Raw genomic sequence first — 22,461 nt, forward strand, 5'->3', positions numbered from 1 at the left:
CAGGAGGAAGGTAGGTCCCCTAATAGTACTGTGCCATGCCAAGGATAGTAGCTGGCACACAAAAGGTAATAAATCAACATTTGCGGTTACAACCCACGGTATTTCCAGTGGCCCAGCCCTGTGACCAGAAGGTCACTTAGCCCAGAACCACCTTCCTCCCTCTCATTATGTCTTTGCTCCGTTTTTGGCCCCAGCCATCCTCCGTTACCTGAAGGATGATGGGAAGATCCACTTGGTGGTTTTCAACAACTTGCAGCTGGCTGATGGGAGGCGCCACAGGATTCTCCTGAGACTGAGCAATTTGCAGAGAGGGACTGGCTCCATAGAGCTCTACCTGGACTGTGCCCAGGTGGATTCCATGCACAACCTCCCCAGAGCCTTTTCTGGCCTTACCCAGAACCGGGAGTCCATTGAACTGAGGACATTCCAGAGGAAGCCACAGGTAGGAACCCACAAACAATTCTCCAAGGTGGAAAACGGGCTTCCATGGCCCCAGGTACAAAGGCCTGTGGTAAAGAAAATGTATTAGCTCATTGCTGTTGGTCCAATGCTGTGCATTAGATTCACTTGGGGAATTGCAAAACATTTGTTAGCTACCCGCCACCACTCAAGACAAATTAAATCAGAATCTGAAGCTCTGGTGTCCAGGCATCAATATTTTTAAAAAATTCATATTTTATAGGAAATCAAAATTGAGAACTTCTGTTTCTTGTTAAATAAATAGATTCTTTGGAGTTGGCTTTTCAAACATTTGTAAAGTTTAAAAGGAGTAGCTAAAATTAAGTAAATTATCTTTGTCTAGTAGGATCATGTATTTTCTCACTCCTTTTTAAATGTTGCTATTTATTATTTTAATGCAAATAACAAAGAACGGTTGAGAACTGCCAAGCACAAGAAGCATTCCCCCCCACAGGTATTGGCAAACCATTTGCTAGCAAAGAGGAGCTTAAGGACGGCTCTGTTTCAATGAAGTCTCAAAAAATTCCCATCAACTCTGTCTTCTCTTTATGCCACATTTGTGGGAGTTTTCCATTGTCCTGTCACCGAACCTGCTATGGAAATCGTCACATTTTGTTTACTGTGAGATGCTTTGATTCCTATGAAGAACTAGGGGTAGTTTTTGTCCTTTGTGATCATTTATATCTGGTCACAGCTCTTGAGTTTTATCTGGTAGAGAAAGGAGCGTCAACATCAATGCTGTGGTCTCCTGGGCCTCCATGCTCATTCTCCATTTCTGTGTGGTGGTTTTATTATATGTGCTTTAGTCGCAAGCTGTCTATGCTCACCTTACAAGGAGGCAGGGGAGAAGCAATGGTTTCCATCACTAGTAAGACTGCGGTGTCGTTTTAGATGCTGATACGGAAACTCTAAAACTGACCTTAACACTCTTGTCAGTGTGTACTGGGAAGCAGTGTTCAGCAGAAATTCCAAGAAAGTTGAAATCTAGGGGGTTTTTGAGTTTTGTTTTGATTTTTAGGAAGTTATAAAGAGATTTTTTTTAATTCATATAGAGATGGCAACTAATGACTAGAAAGATACGACTTCATTTCCAAGGCCCCCAAATCACCCAACAGTGAATGGCAGTTAAAGTTCTACCACTGAGCGTTTTAGAAATTGATGTCTATAATCAAATCAGATGCTAAAGTCAGGGCTCAGCACCAGAGGTCACCACAAGCTATACTCTGAATTTTCTCAAAAGTTCGGCCTTCTTAGACCGTCCCAGGGACCTTAGAACCCTGGTCTTCATGGCCACATACTATCAGTTAGTCAGAAAACTGACTTGCTGTAGACATTTGGGGACCATAGAAATCAGAACTACCTGAAATCCTGCCTCCGTGGCCCACACAGTCTGACATCCAACACAAAACTTGTTACTGGGTTGAATAAATCTTGACAAAATTTAAAGCCAGAATTCCTCTGCAGATGCTTAATTTCCAAAATAACGATGATCGTGTCACATTAGCAGCTAACATGGACTTTCTGTCATCATATCGATGGGCACAAGATGAAAGAGTCTGGAGACTGACTTTGTGACCATCAAGAAGAGAGCGACAAAAGAAATGTGACAACACAGTGACAAGTACCTGATGATCACAGAATATAACACACAGTGACAAGTACCTGATGATCACAGAATATAACACACAGTGACAAGTACCTGATGATCACAGAATATAACACAGGGTGACAAGTACCTGATGATCACAGAATATAACACACAGTGACAAGTACCTGATGATCACAGTATAACACACGGTGACAAGTACCTGATGATCACAGTATAACACATGGTGACAAGTACCTGATGATCACAGAATATAACACAGGGTGACAAGTACCTGATGATCACAGAATATAACACACAGTGACAAATACCTGATGATCACAGAATATAACACAGGGTGACAAGTACCTGATAATCACAGAATATAACACATGGTGACAAGTACCTGATGATCACAGAATATAACATTACTCATTCCTGTGGCCCAAGAAAATCAGAAGCTTGTTGTAACAACCTGGAGCCAAGGCACCCTAAGAGCAACACTGCTTCAAACTGAATCGTTATTTTGTTGCAATCTAAACTCCATAAGCAAAATCCAGGCAGTCCTTGAGAGGTTCCTGCCACAGAACAGCATGTTTACTATGATGGAAAACACCCGTTCAGATGCCAGGGTTTGCCTAGGCAACTGGCTACTTTCACGTTTGCTTTGGTCCAAAAGGTGGGGCACACAGGCTCAAGGACAAATGTGGGCCTACAGAGATTACATAAGCGCCTAGGTCCAAGCACGCGGCACGCGGGGCGTGTCCATGCACGCGGGGCGTGTCCAAGCACGCGGGGGCGTGTCCAAGCACGCGGGGGCGTGTCCAAGCACGCGGGGGCGTGTCCAAGCACGCGGGGCTGCTGGGTTCTGAAAAGGATGGTTCTGCAAGCACCTTGGCTTTTGAACAGCGGTGGTGATATTGGCATGCATGCCGTTGTTTGATTTTTTTTTCCCCCCTCAGGACTTCTTGGAAGAGCTGAAGCTGGTGGTGCGGGGCTCGCTGTTCCAGGTGGCCAGCCTACAAGACTGTTTCCTGCAGCAGAGCGAGCCACTGGCTACCACGAGCACAGGTGTGAGCTCTTGGGCAGTGAGCACACGCTCATCAACACAGACACATGTCAAGGCCCCCAAAGGGGCTGGGTCCCCTAACCCAGATATTTGTTGGCAGCACAGCGGCCCCAGAGAACGCATCTGTACAAACCGGGCTCTTGGATAAAGCCCAGACCAAGGGATCTTTTCACTGCCTTTTATTTTTATAACTCACAAATTTGGACTAACGAACTAGCAGCATTCATCGCATTATTTTGTTAGACGAATTAGATAAATTACCCTAAGCTGAATTCGGATACCGTTGGGTGTTTAATAATCTCATCATAGTGATTGTCTAGGGAGCCATTTCATTCTGAATCACTTAGAAATAAATGACTGTCGTCAACTGGACATGGAGGTACATGCCTGTATTCCCAGCACTCAGAAGGCTGAGGCAGGAGGATTGCCAGTTTGACACCAGCTTGGGCTATTCATAAGTCCCTGTCTCAGAAAGGCCGTGGACTAGAGATGTAACTTAGTGGTAGAGTGCTTGCAGAGCGTGTACCAGGCCCTTGATCCCTGGTCCTGCAGAACCAAGCGGCACTGGCTGAGTCTTCCTTACCTTTGGCTGTTCCTACAGGAGACTTCAATCGACAGTTCTTGGGGCAAATGACACAATTAAACCAACTCCTTGGAGAGGTGAAGGATCTTCTGAGGCAGCAGGTGAGGAACACAGCCCATCGCTAGTCAAGCCTGAGTATTATGACAGAACCTTCTCTGCTGGCGGGTTGGAGGGGCAGGCCCGCACAGGCAGGGAGGGACTTAGCCCCGAGCCACACCTCACATAGCTCACACAGCCCACCAGCCCGAGGAGAGAAGGGGGGCATGCTTGCCATGAGCCTCCACGGCCAAGGCAGTGGGGGAGCCATCGCAGGCTCCTTGAGTGCTGTGGCAACCTTTCTTGGACGGTCACACAAGGATGCTTTCATTTTGGTTTATATCAAGGATTCCTTTGCAGTCTTTTCCTTCTGTTTCTAAAGGTCAAGGAAACATCGTTTTTGCGGAACACGATTGCTGAATGCCAGGCTTGTGGTAAGCCTTTCTGTGTTGACCGGCTCGTTCTGGGTGGGGCAGTGCAGACTCACTGAGGATCTGAAGTGAAGTCACATGACGGCAGCTTCTGGTCATTCTGCACAAGAATTGATGTGGGGGCGGGGAGGGAGGGCAGTTCATGAGGAAGCCAAATTTCATTTTTTCATCCTACGTATTCCGAATGAGTTAATAAACCTACGGATGGAACTGGTCTTGCTTTCCAGGTCCTCTCAGCTTTCAGTCCCCAACCCCAAACACACTAGTGCCCATAGCTCCTCCAGCACCCCCAACTCGCCCTCCACGCCGGTGTGACTCCAACCCTTGCTTCCGAGGCGTCCGATGCACAGACACCAGGGATGGCTTCCAGTGTGGACCCTGCCCGGATGGTTACACGGGGAACGGGATCACCTGTTCTGATGTGGATGAGGTAATGCTCGGCTGGACAGAGTAGGGCTCTCCAGGTCTCTTCCTTGCCCCTCTGGAACAAGAGGCCATGCTGTGGACTAGGGGCCACCTGAGTTGTCCTCGAGCTCCAAAGAACTGCTTCCTTGTGGATGCTTGGAGTCCCTGAGGCCAGTGAGTGGCAGCAGGAAGGCGCAGCACAACTGTGGCCATGGTTGTTCCTTTGCTGTGTGTTCCTAGCTTCTTCACTAGGCCACCTTGCTATGTTGCTGTACTTTCTACTTCCCGCTCCAACATCTGTGCTGATCGTTTCTCTGAAGCAACCTAAATGAGAAATGTGCTCATGTGGGGAGTAAGGCTCGGTATAAGGGTACTCGGTCCAGAAGTTCCAGCTTCCTTTGGGCTTTTTTAAAATAGAAGAGCAGAGGGAGTCTCACACCAAGCAGCTCTGTTGCAGAGGCTTGCACGTAGCCCTAGCACCCACCGATGAAGTCAATGGGAGCACTCAGGTGGTACAGGCAGAGCTTTAAACGGAAACTAGCAGGACCGTCATCCAGCCCCGAGTCTGGTCAAGTAACAGTGTCTATAGCTGGTAGCAAAGCTGCCCTAAAATGTGCCTTTCCCTGCACCAGCAAGAAGAAGGCTGATCAGAGAAGTTGAGGGGAGACACCTCTCATGTGGGCCCTGCAGGCTAATGTCAGCTTGGCTGTCTACCTCCCCAAGCAGTATGAAGTTAGGCTGGTCTCTAGGAATCCCTGAGCTGGAGGATTGATACCGCACATGTTCTACAGAACTGTATCTGGTTTTCATCTGTGAGCTGGAATTTTCCTCCTTTTTGAACAGACAGGAAATGCTCATGTTTTTTACATTAGTTAACTTTTTCTTTTTAAAAAGTAGATATCAGAACCCATCTTGTAGGCTGCATCTTTTAGGTGGCCTTAGAATAGTCCTGAACTGGACAGGGCAGAGAGGCAGGCCCTCGCTGAAGGATTCTGTCCAGCTGTAGAAACTCGTGCCCTGCCTCAGTTTTGCCAAGGTCTTTCCATGAAAGGGTCCCAGATGCCCTAGGAGTCATTTGAAAGCCCCTGGCAATGGGTGCAGAGACACAGGCCTTTCAAAGAGAATTGTTGGAATGCTGGAGGCTTGTCACACCGAGGCAGACTAGTTAAAGACTGTTTTGATGTTGACAGAGCATTGTCTATAACATAGTGAACAGGGCAACCCAAACTGAATGAATCAGGGATTCAACACATCACTATGAAATTGAAATTTTTAATTTCCTTTTGTCATTTTTTTTTTTGCCCCAAGAATATAAAGGAACAAATTAGCATGTGCAAATAGACCATGGGAAGTTCCAAGTTATTTTCCCCATGGAACTAAAGACTGAACATTTTCTTTCCCCAGTGCAAATACCATCCCTGCTATCCAGGTGTGCGCTGTGTGAACTTGGCTCCAGGCTACAGATGCGAGGCCTGCCCAGTAGGGTTCACGGGGCCCATGGTGCAGGGTGTTGGAGTCAACTTTGCTAAGACAAACAAGCAGGTGAGAAGAAATGGTGGCTTTATTCCTTTTTGCTTTCAGACAATCCCCCGGGTTCTCAGCATAACCTTCTACCACCTTGAGCAGCCAGGGCCTGGCGCAGACCGTGGTATGCGGTGAGCCAACAGGGAAGATTTTTGACTCATTTCTGAGGGCCTTTGTCCCTAAAGTCTAGAAAGACAAAGCTGTTAAAGTTGAGGTAATAGAGCATTGCTAGGAAAGCAGTAAATGTGGGATAGCAGATGTGCAGTGTGATTTCAAACTTACTTTGTTGATAGCCTTTGGACATCTTGTCCTGCGGAATAAATTGAGAACCGGAGAGGCAAATAAAAGCTCCGGGAAATTAGATCACTTTACAGAGCCGTTGTTGCCAATCAGAAGCCGTTTTAAGATGAGAGGGTTTGAAGAGTGGAGAGAATCCCCCAAGGAAGCCTACCCTTTTTCTTATATAAGCTATAAATTGCCAGAAAGCACCTCAGTATGGCATGACAGTCTTCATTTATCTCCAAATGTTCTACTATATCTGGTCATTATTTAACTGACTGACTGTGAAATACTTTTTGATGTTTTCAGCCCTTAAAAGTGGTTGGTCTATAAATATGTTTTACTACCTTAGGGAAGTGCTTAGCTTTGGAGAAGGTCAAGGGGGTCATTATTTCCTTGCTGCTTATCACAGGATTCTGGAGGGCATCATTTTTCAGGCTAGAAAAAGAAAGCAAACTGGACACAGAAACGAGAAGGAGCCAAGAGGATAATGAGCCGAGCTTTGCTTCTCTTCTAAGAACAAAATCTCTCAGACTAAGCCAAGGAGAGGAGACAAAGTGCCATATAACATGCTCGATATAAGCTAGTAAGGGACACTCCCCGATACATATATGAATATTTACACACACACACACACACACACACACACACACACACACACACACACATATATATATATATATATATATATATATATATATATATATATATATATATATGTGTATATGAATCCCTAACCCTAACTGTGTGTGTGTATGAAAGAGTCACTTTCATAAAATTTTATGATAAATTTTAATGAATTGCCAGGTTCAGTAGAAATCAAAGAAGGCAGTGTTTCCAGGGCTGTAGAGGGATGTCAGCGCCCCATCAGCTCATGGACATCAGGAGCGAGGGCTTTCAGTGTGTACGTGAGTGCAGCAGCCATGGGCTTTAACAGACCTAGTCTGTCTGTATTTATCCAGTGTGAAGCTAAGACCCCTAGAGAACGTCCCTCTCCAAGACCCAGAGGTGGAAAAGAATCAGTAGCTCAAATGAGCAAAAACATTTGACATCAGCTTCGGGACATGATTGACAACGGAGAAAATTGACTACCACACGGTCCAGCACCAAGTTTACACTATTTACAGTTAGAAAAACTCCAAGTCTGGGAAACCAGTAAAACAGCTGTTAGTAGAAAACATTAGCTGTTAGCATAAAGCACAGCTATGAGCATAAAACCTTCCTGAAGCAGTGACATCACAGGACGGTGGCCAAGCAAAGACACCCAAGTGCCCAACATCAGGACCAGTGGAATTTTGCTGACAGGCAAAATCAGGGCTACTATGAAGAGACTGTGATGAGGAAAACAGGATAAACATAAAATGAATACAAAGCGTCAGTGCTGTGATTAAAGAGAAGGGTACTGTTGGGGAAAAACAGACAAGTGTAAAAGGTACCCAAGTAAAACTATTATCAATGTGTGTCTACGTGGTTTCAAGGCTGACCGCTCTGCACTGGACAATCAGTCATGGGGCTCATGCCTGGGAGAAGTAATTCTCCTTCTCCCAGCCGTCAGCAGTGGCCTGTAGTTCTTTGTCTAGGGGTAGGGCCCCACGGAACTTCCTCCCTTCCACGTTAATACAGCCACGTTAATACAGCAGCTATTGCTGCTGATCTTGTTTATGCAGCCGTTTCTAGGAGAAACTGTTTCCATAGAAGACTTCCTAGTATTCCGCCTCTTGCCATGTTTCCATCCCCTCCTCAAATTTCTCTGAGCCATAGACACAGGAGTTATTTAAGTATACTTATGCATATACATACATATATGTGCTTGTAACAAGTGCAATCAAAGAAAAAGAGGCTATCAACTTGAGTAGGGGATGGGTTCAAGGGAAGGAACCTTAGAGGGGGTGGAGGGAGGAAAGGGAGGGGAAGTGATGTAATTCTATTTACATCAAAAACATTTAAAAATATATAAACAAAAAACTCAATAAAAGTCTTTTTTAGGAAAGGGAGAAGGATATTACCAATTAAAAGTATAACCACTGAACTTAATAGCTCAATAGAGCACACATGTATGAAAATGTCACAATGAAACATTATTATGCATAATTAATATATAGTAAAAAGAGTTTTTTTTTAACTCAGTCAACGGGTGGAACAGATTAGACACCACTGACTTGCAGTTTATTAGCTGAGAGGTGACCCTGAGAACACATCTCGGGATTTGGCAAAGACACACGAAACGAGAGAGAGAAACTCTTGTGAGAACGCTCATGCTTTATCTGACGGTAGATCCAAAGAAGGACTAGAAATAACAAAACTGGAGAGAAGGTGAGAACTTTCCAGAACTGAAGAAAGATAGGAATCCTCAGAAGTACGTTGGGTATAGAGCGGGAAGGAAAGGGTTTTCCTGATGTAAGGTTATGGAGTAGATAAGTTACGCATGTCGTCTTCCCTGACCGGCTTTAAATTTTCGTGAGGACAGTTAACCTCTGCAGTTAGATGAAGAGCAGAAATGCCTCGAGAGCTAAAATCCTCCCCCCTCGACACTCTACCTGAAATTCCATGTGTCTTCACCTAAAGATGGCAAGACAGGAAAATCCATTTGCCTCTCTGTTTAAGCAGCAGGTCTGAGATGTCTTTGAACTTTTATGCCTAGGTGTGCACTGATGTGGATGAGTGTCGAAATGGGGCGTGTGTTCTGAATTCTATCTGCATCAACACTTTGGTAAGTATTTCTCATAGCTTTTCTATTGAAGAAGAGCCAGGTTCAGAAGCAGGGGTGTGTGTGTGTGTGTGTGTGTGTGTGTAGATTATAACTCCAAACACGCAGACCGTATGCGTGTATAACATTTGATTGACAGAGTGAGGGCAAAAGTCTATGCTGGAAGCATGTTTACTGTGGGTAGTTATTTTATAATTCATTTTTATATTAAAAAGCCAAGTTCTTTACCCTTTGTCAATTTTTTCTGTTCTTTGATAATTATCTTGACATCTAAATTTGTTCCTGTTCTCATCACTGTGAAAAAAGTTACTAGTCAAAACACAGTTAAGGAAGGAAATGCTCCTTTGGGCTCCTAGTCCACTGTGGCAGGGAAGGGATGGCAGAGATAAAGGCTCTTCTGTAGCGCAGGGCAGCTGGTCACTATGTGCCCACAGGTCGTCAGCAAAGATGGAAGAATGCTGGTCCTCAAGGAGCTCACTGAAGCTTCCTTCCTTAGTTAAACCTTTCTGGAAATGCCCCACACTATCCACCAAGAGCTGGGTCTCTTAGGGGATTCCAAATCCAATGAAATTGATGGGGAAACTCAGCATCATCCCCAACTGAAGAGCCTATTAGGTTCTGTTAATGGTTCAGTATTTTATTGGTGACTACGGGATCATCAAACAGTAGTTTTTATTTATTATTTATTTATTTGTTTTAAAGAAACCTTTTCAAAAAGCCATTTGCATGGAATTTAAATGCTTAGCACTTAGGGAAGTCTGTAATTTGAATACGCCAGCATAGGCTTTATTTCTGGAAGTTTCTATTCACTGTGTGAAGATGAAAGATGGAACAGAGTACAATAACAACAAAAGAAGTTCTGATTCTTCTCCATCACCACAACTTTTACAAAAAGACTTGTTTCTAACTCACCATAATTCTCTGAGAAAGCTGTTTAACTCCCATCTCATTTCTTTGCAAATAAAAGCCCTTTATAAATATCATCATATCCTTTAATTCTCAGAAGAGCCCTGTGAGTAGGCAGTAGTATGTGGTGCCCAGTTTATGGATTAAAAGACTGTGGCACAGGGGTGTTGCATAATTAGGTAGAGGCCACACATCTCCTTAGGTCTCCAGGAGCCTGAGGCATTCACCATTATGGGGACATAATGGTACTTACAATTTTTAGCCTTTTTCAAGGACAAAGCTTGTCTGCAGAAATAGATTTGGGAAACCTTGATATAAAGGTAATTATAGAAGCCACCTGGAGAGAGGAAAAGAAGACAGTGGATTGAACTCCAGAGAACCCCAAGATGAAGGAGTAGGCAAGAGGAAAAGAGCAGAGGCCATGAAAAGGAAGGAGTTGGCAGCATGTCCAAGGAACTGACAGATTATTTTAAAAATCCCTGGCAAAGAGCATTGGCATTGCCAGTCAAGAGTAACTAAAATCATCCAGCTGTAAGTCAACCAATCAGTTAAGCTTTGTGGATGAAACGATCTGAGGTACTGTCGTGCAAGTGCGGGGACCCATACTTAACAAGTGGGGTATTAGATGTGTAAAATAAACATTCAAAACAAAAGTGGGAAGGTCACATCTGTAATACCAGCACTCAGGGGGCTGAGGCAGCAAGTTCACCCTCAGTTCAAGACGGGTCTGTGATACCTAGTGAGTTCCAGACAAGCCTGGACTATAAAGTGATATTTTGCCTAAAAACAAAGCAAAGCAAGGTCATTGCAATGAGGTGATAGCTGTGCTGTATAAATTAACTGTGGTGATTATTTCACAATGTAGGTATCATCTGACTGAATAGTTTAAGTATGTACAACTTCTGGGCCAGTGAGTTGGCTTGGCAGGTAAAGGGCTTGCTGCCAAGCCCAGCATCCTGTGTTCAGTTCCTGGGGCCTACCTGGTGAAAGGAGAAAAGTGACTCCCACAAGTTGTCCTTTGACTTCCACACACACTTCATGGCACCTGTACCCACCCTACGTTTCCCCCCCACAAAAAAAAAACCCACAAATATATATATATATATATATATATATATATATATATAAAATTTTATTTGCTAGTTGAATCTCAATAAAACGGAAAACGTCTAATGAGCAAAAACACTTTGAGGGGCTGAAAAATGGCTTAGGGGTTAAGAGCACTTGCTGCTCCTACAGAGAACCAGAGTTCAGTTCCCAGCATCCACACGGAGGCTAACAATCTGCAGCTCCAGTTCCAGAGGCCCTGACACCCTCTTCTGGCCTCTGGAAGCACCAGGCACACCTGTGATGTACATGCAGATATGCAGGCAAAATACTCAGATCAATGAATATTAAAAAAAAAAAAAAAAACTCTGAAGACTATCTGTATTGGTATTTTAACTTTTTAAAAAATCAGGTGTCCTCCCTAGCCTGTGAAGTGCTCTGTGGAGCTTCTTTGCTCCTTCCCAGGTAACCTACCTCAGCAGAACCTCTCAGGGCAAGCCATCACGGTGACTCTGTGTGAATAAAAGCCAAGGGAACTGTTCACCTAACTTTTTAGGCAGGCCACTTCCCTATCCCCAGGGTAAGCTTGTCATTCTGCCTCCCAGGACCTCGCTACAACCTTCAGCCTTTTCCCCCTGGTAAGTCAGAACACTGCTGGATACCACCCTGCCTTCTCCACCGTCAGTCCTGGCTCTCTAATGCCTGTGTGTCCGGTTGCAGCTTCCCGCCTGGTGGCAGGTTCGCCAACACGCCCAGGAGGTTATGAGACACGCATGTGCGCAGAGAGCCGTGGGTCGTTAGACTCAGTCCTCGAACCACCGAGTGGAGACAGATGGCCTTTGCCCGACTCTGGCTCACCATCTCATCTTTGCCCCTGGTAGGGATCGTATCGCTGCGGGCCTTGCAAACCGGGCTACACCGGTGACCAGACCCGGGGGTGTCAGACTGAAAGAAACTGCAGGAACCCGGAGCTGAACCCTTGCAGCGTGAACGCACAGTGCATTGAAGAGAGGCAGGGGGATGTGACCTGTGTGGTAAGCTCTTGGTTCGTTTGACCGTTTTTTCCCCTTCCTTTTTAAGCACAACCCCCCACCCCCACCCCCAGTTTCTACTCGCTTCAGGGTCACAGTGTGCCAAAACTTAAACGTTGTAGCCCAGAACAGCACAGAATACAACTGGCTGGCTCAGTGAGGTTTCTGAGCGACAGTCTGAGGCCCATCCGACCTTGATCTCTCCCTTTCTTTACCTCTTGGCTGAGGAGCAGCCAGCCACTTGGGTACCTGGATGGTGGAAGCCCTATGGGACACCAACTCCCTATGGCCTTCTGTGGAAATTTTGCCTAAAATGCCAACAGCTGAGAGGTGGGAGAGCCTCCCTCCCCTCCTGCTCTGTCCCTGGTTACACTTTATGGCGTACCCATTGTTATTCATAACTGTCCTCACCCTTGAGATGTCCAGTGTTAATGTGACCTCATACCTGGGGCTGGGTGGGAGTGTAGAGATCGAAACTGGGAAATCTGTCACCCACGGGTGGGTGGCACCTTCTCTGTGGCCCTCTCGACCCTGCTTAGGCACAGCTCAGTGAATGGTCAGTCTCTATGCATTCCCAGCTCTGGTTTCCTGCTCTTACCTGAGCCCTCTTTAAAGAAACCTCTTCCCATGAACCAATCCCAAAGCCAGGACCAGAGTCCTCAGGGAGCTCAGGCACTAGCATCTCGGCTGCCTTGGGTAGCTAGCTCACTTCTTTCTCTGTTCTGGGCCTCCAGGCGCACAGTAGGAAAGCTTCGGTCTGTGGTCCCATGACCATGGTGAGCCCCTCTGAGCAGCGTAAAAATTCCCCCTCCAGGGACAGGGGCAGCTGTGGTGGCACCCCTGTAATGCCAGCACTTGGGGATGAGAGGCAGGCCGATCTCCGTGAGTTTAAGGCCAGCCTGGTGGTCTACACACACTCTGCGTCATAGAGTTCATTCCAGGCCAGCCACAGTGAGACCCTGTTTAAAAAAAAAAATCCCCATCACATTCCTCAAATTTACACTTCTTTATCTTTCTGGCTGGAAACTTTTTCTCAGTCATTTTATCACATTTCAAATTAGAAAATAAGATTGAAAAAAAAAATTTTGAAGTGTAATAAAGTCAGCCTTTCACGGCAGTACCAGTATTCTAGAGCAAGGTCTGGAGAATGTGGTGTGTCAGAGAGAGAAAAAGAACTAAGCTTTCCCCCCAGTCCTGATGGGTGGGCATGTTATTACGTCCATACACTTTTTTTCAAAGTCATTGAAAAGCAAGTCCTATATCTGTGCTTAAATTCTCATTTTCTGCTAGTAAATTGATGGCTCCTCCGGGATGGTGGGTGATGGGGCCCTTAATATGTTTTTGAATTTGTAATAAGGCACAACGACAGATGGTAAAGGATTAATAAACTTGGTGTGACTACTAAAATAATTTAATCTGCCAGAAAATGGCTCGTTAAAAATGTATTTGTTCCTAGAGGAAATTTTTTTCCTCATTAAAATGAGCGGAGGACCGGACCCACAGCTGAACTTTCCAGGCCTTGCGCTGCGGAAGCCCTTGAGTGAGACGGGGCTCTGGGGAGGGGCCTCTGGGGTGGGGGGATAGGGGTGACTCGGGCTGTACAGGGAGAGCAGAGGAGAGGGACAGGTAGGTAGGGGCGCCGGGGATGTTACTGGCCGGAAAACACCTTACTGCTATTGAGAAGCCAGGAAACTTCCCAGAGATTGGTTCCTTGCTGCTGGTGCTGACTCCAGCTTTCTCCCGGCTCCTCTCCTGTCAGCTCTGGTCCCAGGTCTGCTTTTCCGCCCCTGCTTTGGTGGCTCCCAGGCTTTCTGAGTGCCGTCTCCTCTTTTTCTCTTCCTCTTCCTGTCCTTCCCCGCCCCACCTGCCCCCACGACCATGACCACCTCCCTCACCCCTAACCCCCACCCCCACCCCCACACCCCGCACCAGAGCTGATTCTCAGGCCCCGCCTCACACCCGAGAGCTTTTAAGAAGGGTTCCCTCTATCTTGGTGAATCACCATCCTGTCTCTGGGGCACCTTGGACATGCAAGGGAGACCTCAAAAGTGTACATTAACCAAATGCAAGGGGTCAAAGTCAGAAGGGGACAGGCTTGAGGTTAATGCTCCCAACTCTGAGAGCTTGGGCAAGGCGCTGACCCAGGTTGAGCTCATGCGACTCTTGCATAAAAGGGACAGTGTTGACCTTGCAGTGTCTTCTTAAGGACTGGAGAAAGTGGCTGGGGAAAGCCACGTTAGAAAATCTGTTGGCAGAGAGGCCAGAGAAATGAGTCGGCAGGTAAAGGTACCCTCTACCAACCAAACACACACACACACACACACACACACACACACACACACACACACACACACACACTTTTAATCTTCCTTTCATGCAACATTGTAAATGTAATTTTAAAGACTGAAATAAAATTGTTACTTCCCACTTGAACTGCTGGTAGTGAGGATTACTGTTAGCTTTCTGGGCAGCAGGATGCTCCAGGGAGCATATGGAAGGGGAAGGTACACAGAGCCAGCAATGACCACACCAGTGGGGACCACCTCTGTTTAAAGGGGTGTGAACAGAGATAAAGTACCTTAAAGTTTCCCTCTTTGGGTGGAAATTGACCCATTAGAACTAATTCAGACACAAGACTGTGGCTCAAAAGTAATAAATGCTGCGGCCACCCTGCCCACTCAGCCTTTATTTCAGGGGGGAGGAGATGAACTGGACAGTCATGCGGACACTTTGATCACAACCCCAAATTAGGAACACCTTAGGAACTGGAAAGATGGCTCAGCTGTTAAGAGCGCTTGCTGTTCTTTCAGAAGACCTGAGTTAAATTTTCAGCACCCCTGTGTGGCTCACAGCTCCCTGTAACTACAGTGCCAGGGGATCCGACGCCCTCTTCTGGCCTCTAAGGGCACCTGCACATACATGGTACACATATATCCTCTCAGGAGCACACCTGTGCACATTATATTGTTAATAAATGTTTGAACCCAGTGTGCCACGAGCTAACCGAGTACACCCAGAAGGACAAAGGTACTGAAATGATTTGAGACAACATTGTCAGCCATATCAAAGCTGTTAGAAGCCCGACAACCCCAAGTAGAGGATAAATTGAGTCAACCGAGATACATCCTGTGCAGCCTTATCTCTAATAGATCTGTGGCCACTAAAAAGGATACCACGGATATCCATGAAGAGACACAGGGAGAATGCCAAAAGAAAATGTCACCCTGTTTTTTAAGCTGCAGAAGAATCCATACACCTAAATGTGTGCAGCCAGCTGAACGAGAAGACCAAAGAGAAGGACTGTGTATCTGCTTGGCTGTGCACAGGCCATCTCTGAGTGTGCACATGAGAGTGGGTTGCCTTTGCTTGTCTGAGCCATGGGAACAGGAGCCATAGGGAGCATTCTCTATCCATCTCCCTTGGAGCCTTTGGAGTTGAAAATCATTGTTTATTCCCACACAACTATAAATTGTTTTGCATTTTTTCTTGTTTCATTAGTTTGTGTGGGAGTGGTTTGCATGCACACAAGTGAGGTCAGGAGTTTTCCTTTATTCCTCCGTACCATATCCTTTTGAGGCAGAGTATCTACAGAATCTGGAGCTCACTGATTACACAAGACTATCCAGCCAGCAGCCCCTAGGGAGGCTCGGGAATCATGGACATGAGCTGCTGTGCCTAGCCTTTTCCATGGGTGCTGGGGACCCAAAATCAGGTCCTCATGCTTGTCCAACAAGCACCTTACTAGACTGAGGCATCTTTTCAGCCCTGGTTTGGTTTGTGGCGGACAGAACCTCAGATAGCCCAGGCTGGCTTTTAACTCACTGTTTATCGAGGATGACCTTGAACAGAGTCTAATCCTCCTGCCTCCCTCTCCTAGTCCTGAGATTACAGGCATGGTCCACTATGCTTAGCACACTGGATTGTTAAATCTCACCCACCCAGGATGTGAGGCTCCTGGATCTTCCCCCTGGGAAGCCTCACACAGGAGCAGAGACCAAGTTGGTCACCTGCCTCCTTGGGGGCTGTTTTCCCAGACCTCTAATGGACTCTCCCTTTGCAGTGTGGTGTTGGTTGGGCTGGTGACGGCTATGTCTGTGGAAAGGATGTGGACATTGACAGTTACCCTGATGAAGAACTGCCGTGCTCTGCTAGGAACTGCAAGAAGGTAAGGAGAACAAGCAGGGGAAGAAAATACCCTGTGGACTTCCAAAGTCAGGTCTTACATGGCTTTGGGAAGGTTCTACTGGTTCCACCTAAAAGTTTTAAAGTAGCTGCATCTCAAATGAAGCAGAGAAAACAGGCACTAGCTAAGCCAGGCAGCCACACTCAGTCTTGAGGTCAGAAATACTTTTTGACATGAGACAGATGGATAGGACGTGACTCGGAGCTGTTTCCCCCATCAGGACAACTGCAAGTATGTGCCAAACTCTGGCCAAGAAGATGCAGATGGAGACGGCATTGGAGATGCCTGTGATGAGGATGCTGATGGAGACGGGATCCTGAATGAGCAGGTACCAGCTTTGTGGGGAGAGTGTGCACTCTGCGGCGCAGCAGGGAGGGATTGTGGAGGAGAGCCTGTGAAGCCAGTCACTGAGATGAACCATCTCAGACCTTAGTCTCCAATGCCCATGTTCCCACAGCATTGCAGCTTGACCTGTAAGAGTCACGGGTGTTTAAAATATAAGACAGACAGACCTGGGCAGCCACCGCAGCGAGGCAGGCATAAGTAAGTCTGAGTAAGTGTCCCACCTTCTCGCCATTTAGGACAACTGTGTCCTGACTCACAATGTAGACCAAAGGAACAGTGATAAAGATATCTTCGGGGATGCCTGTGACAACTGCTGGACTGTCCTGAATAATGACCAGAGGGACACTGATGGGGATGGAAAAGGAGATGCCTGTGATGACGACATGGACGGGGATGGTCGGTTTGTTCTGCTCAGCCTTTCATTTCCTTTGTCCTTTCGACCTCACCAAGAGTGGGGGCAGACATGCTGACTCAGGAACTCCCCCTCTAGCAGACTCTCTGACCTATGTCTGGTGGCCCAGTAACCCTAGATGTTTCTGCTACGTTATACTATTGGCAGGAACTCTGAGAGAGTACCTTCTACTAGCATCTTGTCAGGGCTGTGTCTACAGGGCCTCTGCCTTCCTGGCTCCTCACCCACCCCACCCCCTCCCCTTACCTTAGGAGAGACTTGGGATTGGAGAACTGAGTAAGGTCTGTTGTGGAATATTACTTTAACTATGTAAAGATGTCTTACATTTGTTTATGTTGCATTGTTTAACTATGTAAAGATGTGCTGCTTCTGTTTCAGCTTGCCTGCCTGAGGCACCTGATTGTCTAATAAAAAGCTGAATGGCCAATAGCAAGGCAGAAAGGGATGAGGGGGCTGACTGGCAGAGAGAATAAGTAGGAGGAGGAATCTAGGCTCCTGAGAGAAGAAAGAGGGAGAAAGAAAGAGAGACATCCAGGGCCAGACAGACATGGAGGAAGCAGGACAGTAGGACATATAGAATGAAAGGTAAAAAGCCCCGAGGCAAAACGTAGATGAAGAAAAACAGGTTAACGTAAGTTCTAAGAGCTAGTGGGACAAGCCTAAACTAAGACCAAGCACTCATAGCTAATAATAAGTCTCCATGTCATGATTTAGGGGCTGGAGATCCAAGAAAGCAGGCTACAAGGATCAGACACTATACCCTGGGGACAGGCTCCTCCTGAATGCAGACCAGGAAGATGTGGCCAGCCCCTGCCTGCTCTGGGCAGGGCTGGAATGTCATGGTGGCTGTACTGCCAGGCTCTGGGACTCTACCACAGGGTAGAGTGAGGTCCCATGCCATGTGAGGTCCCATGCCATGGGCAGCTCTGAAGCCTCATGGAGCTTGAGGAAGGACACTTTATTCAATATGATGTCCATAGCATATGACAAACAACTATCATTAAAAGGCAGCCTAGGATCTGAGTTTCTGAAAACATACCACACCATTGGAAGAACCTCCTTTTAAAAATGCTACCCCCCAAACACACACATTCACTCCTCCAGAATATCCGCACCTCTCCTAAAGCATAGACCTACCTGAGCTTAAGTGACAACTTCACTGCGGTGGTATGCTGATAAACCAGTCAATAAAAGTATCCCTAACCTGTAGCATGTGGCCATTTCTACAATCTTATTCCCTTCACTGTTGATTTCAAGTGTCGTCAAACATAAAATCGGGAGACAGGGATTCAATAGGCCCAGGCTCAACTCCTATATACCACTGCCCAGAGGTCTTTTGTCTCCGTTCAAATTTAGATACTTACAAGGTCCTCCTTTGCTGGGTCAGCCCACCCAGTCATCATGGCCTCCTTCTCTGGATGCTGCCACAACCCTTAGCATCTTAAACTAGAGTTCACTGGATAGCTGCCTTAGAGAGCTGTCCAGATCTGAGTGTCACAGAAGCCTTTCCTCGAGGTCACCTCCAGATACCACTAAGGACAGCAATGTAACAACGGCCCAGCCGGAATAAGTGACCACAGCCTGGCCTCTCAGCAGCTAGAAGTCTCTAAGTTCTTTCCTATGGCAGTCTCCCGACCCATGGTAGCATTCTTTTCTTGCAGGAATAAAAAACATTTTAGACAACTGCCCCAGAGTTCCCAACCGTGACCAGCGGGATCGGGATGGTGATGGTGTCGGAGATGCTTGTGATAGCTGTCCTGACGTCAGTAACCCTAACCAGGTAAGACAGGGTTCACACAGTGGACTGAACTCCTGCACGTAAAGATTCCCTAACGATCAACATCTGGAAAAACCCAGCCAAGCTGTTGGCCGTGCTTAGCTGTCGTATGGAGGCTCAAGTGCGGAAATGACATAGATTAGGCCTGAGAATGATGGCACCAAAATGATCCACACGAGATACTTATTGACAGCCATGCTGGTTAAGCCGATGAAAGGTCTTAAATCCTTTTTTATTGATGGCCCGACCAAGAGCAGGCTTGTGCCTCTGAAAAGTCTCTTGGTGCCTAAGCTCAGGGATACAAAGTTTTTAAAGGCAAAAACCACAAAGACCATAATTATGTCAAAGTTAGATGAGGGTCAGAGTAACCTCGAAACATCCATTCATGGCAGAGCATAGTAATTATTTTAGATAAAACATGCCAGTTATCTTTTCACTCATATTTTTTCCAGTTATTTTAGTTTAATTTGGTTAATACATCTGGACCCTGGTCAAGGACGTGGAAATCCCAAATGTGTGGCCAAGGCAGATGTGCCTGTTGAGAGAAGGTTCCGGGTAGAGGGCTGAGAACTGTCTAAGCAAACACAAAATGGAATCAGAACAAGATGGTGCCACCTGAGTCGGGACGGGGACTCATGAGACCCTTGGGAATCACCTCACAGCCGCACAACACTGATGACATTATCAACATAAGCTTAATGAGGCCCAGACACGTTTCTACTGTCAAAGAAAATAGAAAGATGGACATGAGCCTAATCACACGCCCCTTTAGTTACTAAGTCTGTGCATGGATATTGCAGATTAAGTCCAGTAAGTGATACATTGTTTCTCTGCCCCTGCACCTGCTGCTTGGATCCTTGGGCGTGGTGAGCAGTCTGTTTCTGAAGCCGGAAAAAGAAAGAGTCCTTGTTACCCACAGTGCCTCACTCCTCATCCTGTCTCAACTCCAAAGTGCTGAGGCAACACAGAGTCAGTGTGCTTTGACCCATGCCTGTGACCGGCTCCCTTCCAATCCAGCCAGTGCACCCAGTCTCTGCTAGCCACTCTGCCACCCAGAGCCCTTCCCAAGCAGCTCATCTGGTGTGTGGGCAGCCCCTCCATGAAGCTTGGTATTTTAAAAGGCTTTTTTGGAAGATTCAGCATTGTGCCTACACCAATATGGTGGTGTTCTTTTGCAGCTTTATGTCACTCTAGCTCCCAAGAAACAATTCCTGAACCCCAGTGATGATGGGCCAGGCTTGCCTTCTCGGCAACAGTCCATACATTGCAGGCCCCAGTGGTAAATAACACGTTCTGCTCTCTTTGCAGTCGGACGTGGATAATGATCTGGTTGGGGACTCCTGCGACACCAACCAAGACAGGTATGGCAGGGAAGCAGGTGGGAGTTCTGGGGAGAGTGGGAATTTGCTGGCATTGCGCTCCAGGATCTCTGGATGAATCAGGTTGCCGGGAGACGGTGGTTCCACCTTTGGTCCTGGCCATTGTATCTCCCACGAAGTACTGTGCAGGGTGGTTTCAGCTCCGCCCAGTACTTGAGCTCTTCTGCAAAAGAGATGTAACATCATGGAGCCTTGCAGGAGGGCTTTGGAGTAAGGCAGCCAGGTGCCATTCATGACCTAATCTCTCTGTGCCTCCTGAAAATGGGAGTGACTGTAGATATATAGCCCGTGGGCTGGTATGGAATGGTGGTTTCTGTTACATAGCTAGGACTCAATAGATGTTAACCCTTTTATTATCACATCAGGAAAGGTTCATCATCGCTCCGAACAGAGGAGCTGGCTGAGAGATCACTGCCGTTTTATATTGTCCTTGGCGCCTTTTCTGTTTCATTGAGAGGAATTATTCTGTGGAGAGCATTCTGCCATGCTTCCTAGCCCAACATGGAGTCTGACATGAAGACCAGGGAGAGCTGGGGACAGAGCTCAATGATAAAACATTCGCCTAGCATGTGCAAAGCCAGGAGTGGGTTCCTCAGCACCACTACAAAGAAAACAGAAAAGGATGAGGATGGAGTAGGTGCTGGGGGGGGGGGGGGCACAGGAAAAGCACAGCCAAGTGCCACTCAGCCCTCGGCGGCTGCACTCCCGGGTGCTGGCCCTTCCTCTCCTTGGGACCTTGGGGGATTTGCGTTCAGTTACTGTGGATTTAACCAGGGTCTTGTCCCTGCTGGCCAAGCACTCTACCACCTAGCTAGATTTCCTCCCCCTGCCTCCACGCGTGATTCTTGGAAAGGTGGTCAGGACAGGTCTAAGATTCCCCAAAGTCAGCGCAGGACAGCACATGGTTCTTCTAGTGACTGGACCGCAGACTCAGTTAGTTGCCTTACGGAGTCAGACCCCCACCCCCCACCCCCCACCCCCACCTTGCTCAGGACGGCTCCTGCGAGGTCCCGTCTTCTTCATGCTCTGTCCTTCCCGCCAAGTGTGCTTCCCAGCCAAGTGAGCGCAAACGTTTCCTCAATCTCTCAGAAGCCGTTGCTTCATCAGAACAGTAGAGACAATTGCCACACCTTCTCGGCTAAGTGACAACTCAAAAGAATACAGGGGAAGGTCCAGCTCAGGGCCATCCCTTGGGCAACTCTTGGAAGACGGTGGCTGTCATTGGGACCACAGCACAGGCGAGCCTGTCGGTGACACAGTCTGACACTGGCTGTCTGTTTCTCAGAGCAGAAGGTAGACGGACACCCTGACAACTAAATGATGTGTTGTGTGCATCAAGAATTTCCCAGTGGCGGGTCATCATGTACTCCAATTACCATCTGTAGAAATTTCTAAAATAGCCTATCCTGCCAGCCTCTAGATATATGCCTAAAATAAATGACCCATTCTGCCATATTTTAATTCCCATGAACTTGAGCCACACCGGGAAGGGGCTAGGAACTGCTCGTTTCTCCAGAGAGGCGGCAGGGCTGTGGCAGGGCTCTGTGCTTGGTGCTGATCCAGCCAGCTCTCTCTTGTGCTATGAGAAGTGCAGAAATTCGGCTTTCTCAGCTTCAGTATTCCAATGTCCACGTGGAACTCACTCCTCTGGGGCCCTTCTGCCCTCTGTATGAAAAGAAGAGCTTTCCTCTGTGTCCTCCCCTAGAGGGTATAAGCAGTTTCTAAGCCAGGCCAGGCCAGGCCTTGAGTGGAGCAGAGGGAGAAGAGAAGCCACGCTGAGCCCTAGTGGCCATGGAAGGTTCCAGAAGACTCGGATGGTCCTCCCGGAGACAGAGCAGTTGTACTACCCCCTCCCCCCCCCCCCCCCCCCCGTGCTGCCACCCCCCTCCACACCCCACCCCCCTGCCACCGTAGCCCTTCATCCTGGAAAGAAGAAAAGTCAGGTGGACAGAGAGTGAGCTTCCTGGAGTACAACCAGTTCTGGGGAAAGAATGGCCCTCTTCTCCACCACCCTCCCCATGGCATTCAGGTCTGAGTCCTCATGGGGTTACCAGATGGGAATCATGAACATCAACGTAACAGAAAACACCAAGGGCTTGACCCCTAGAGCCAGGTGCTGAGGGTGGGCTTCTTACAGGTGCTAAAATGGAATCACTCGGTCTCCAAGCTGCCCTTCGAGGCGGGCCCTGTGTTTGTCGCTGTCTTATAGATGGCGACTGTGCACCCCTCAGGTCCAGCGCCGTGCCTGAGGTCACTGCTCACCGATGCCTGAGCAAGGACTCACGTGTGCCTCCATGTCTCTT

The 22,461-nt window shown here is 47.4% G+C and overlaps 1 protein-coding gene across 1 annotated transcript in view; it reads left to right on the plus strand.

Annotated features, from left to right (window-relative positions):
* Thbs4 (thrombospondin 4) overlaps positions 1-22,461 on the plus strand; it is a 45,767-nt gene that overhangs the window by 16,450 nt on the left and 6,856 nt on the right. Inside the window, exons 3-15 of the mRNA XM_052743572.1 lie at positions 195-442; positions 3,007-3,115; positions 3,715-3,797; positions 4,115-4,166; positions 4,391-4,593; positions 5,973-6,110; positions 9,013-9,081; positions 11,913-12,065; positions 16,123-16,227; positions 16,466-16,573; positions 16,827-16,986; positions 18,664-18,782; positions 20,088-20,140. Of these exons, the coding sequence (XP_052599532.1) occupies positions 195-442; positions 3,007-3,115; positions 3,715-3,797; positions 4,115-4,166; positions 4,391-4,593; positions 5,973-6,110; positions 9,013-9,081; positions 11,913-12,065; positions 16,123-16,227; positions 16,466-16,573; positions 16,827-16,986; positions 18,664-18,782; positions 20,088-20,140 (1,600 nt within the window). The remainder of the gene's footprint in view (positions 1-194; positions 443-3,006; positions 3,116-3,714; positions 3,798-4,114; positions 4,167-4,390; positions 4,594-5,972; positions 6,111-9,012; positions 9,082-11,912; positions 12,066-16,122; positions 16,228-16,465; positions 16,574-16,826; positions 16,987-18,663; positions 18,783-20,087; positions 20,141-22,461) is intronic.

This window comes from Peromyscus californicus, unplaced genomic scaffold (assembly GCF_007827085.1).
Source record: "Peromyscus californicus insignis strain IS unplaced genomic scaffold, ASM782708v3 Scaffold_18__1_contigs__length_77618521, whole genome shotgun sequence".
Lineage (NCBI taxonomy): Eukaryota > Metazoa > Chordata > Mammalia > Rodentia > Cricetidae > Peromyscus > Peromyscus californicus.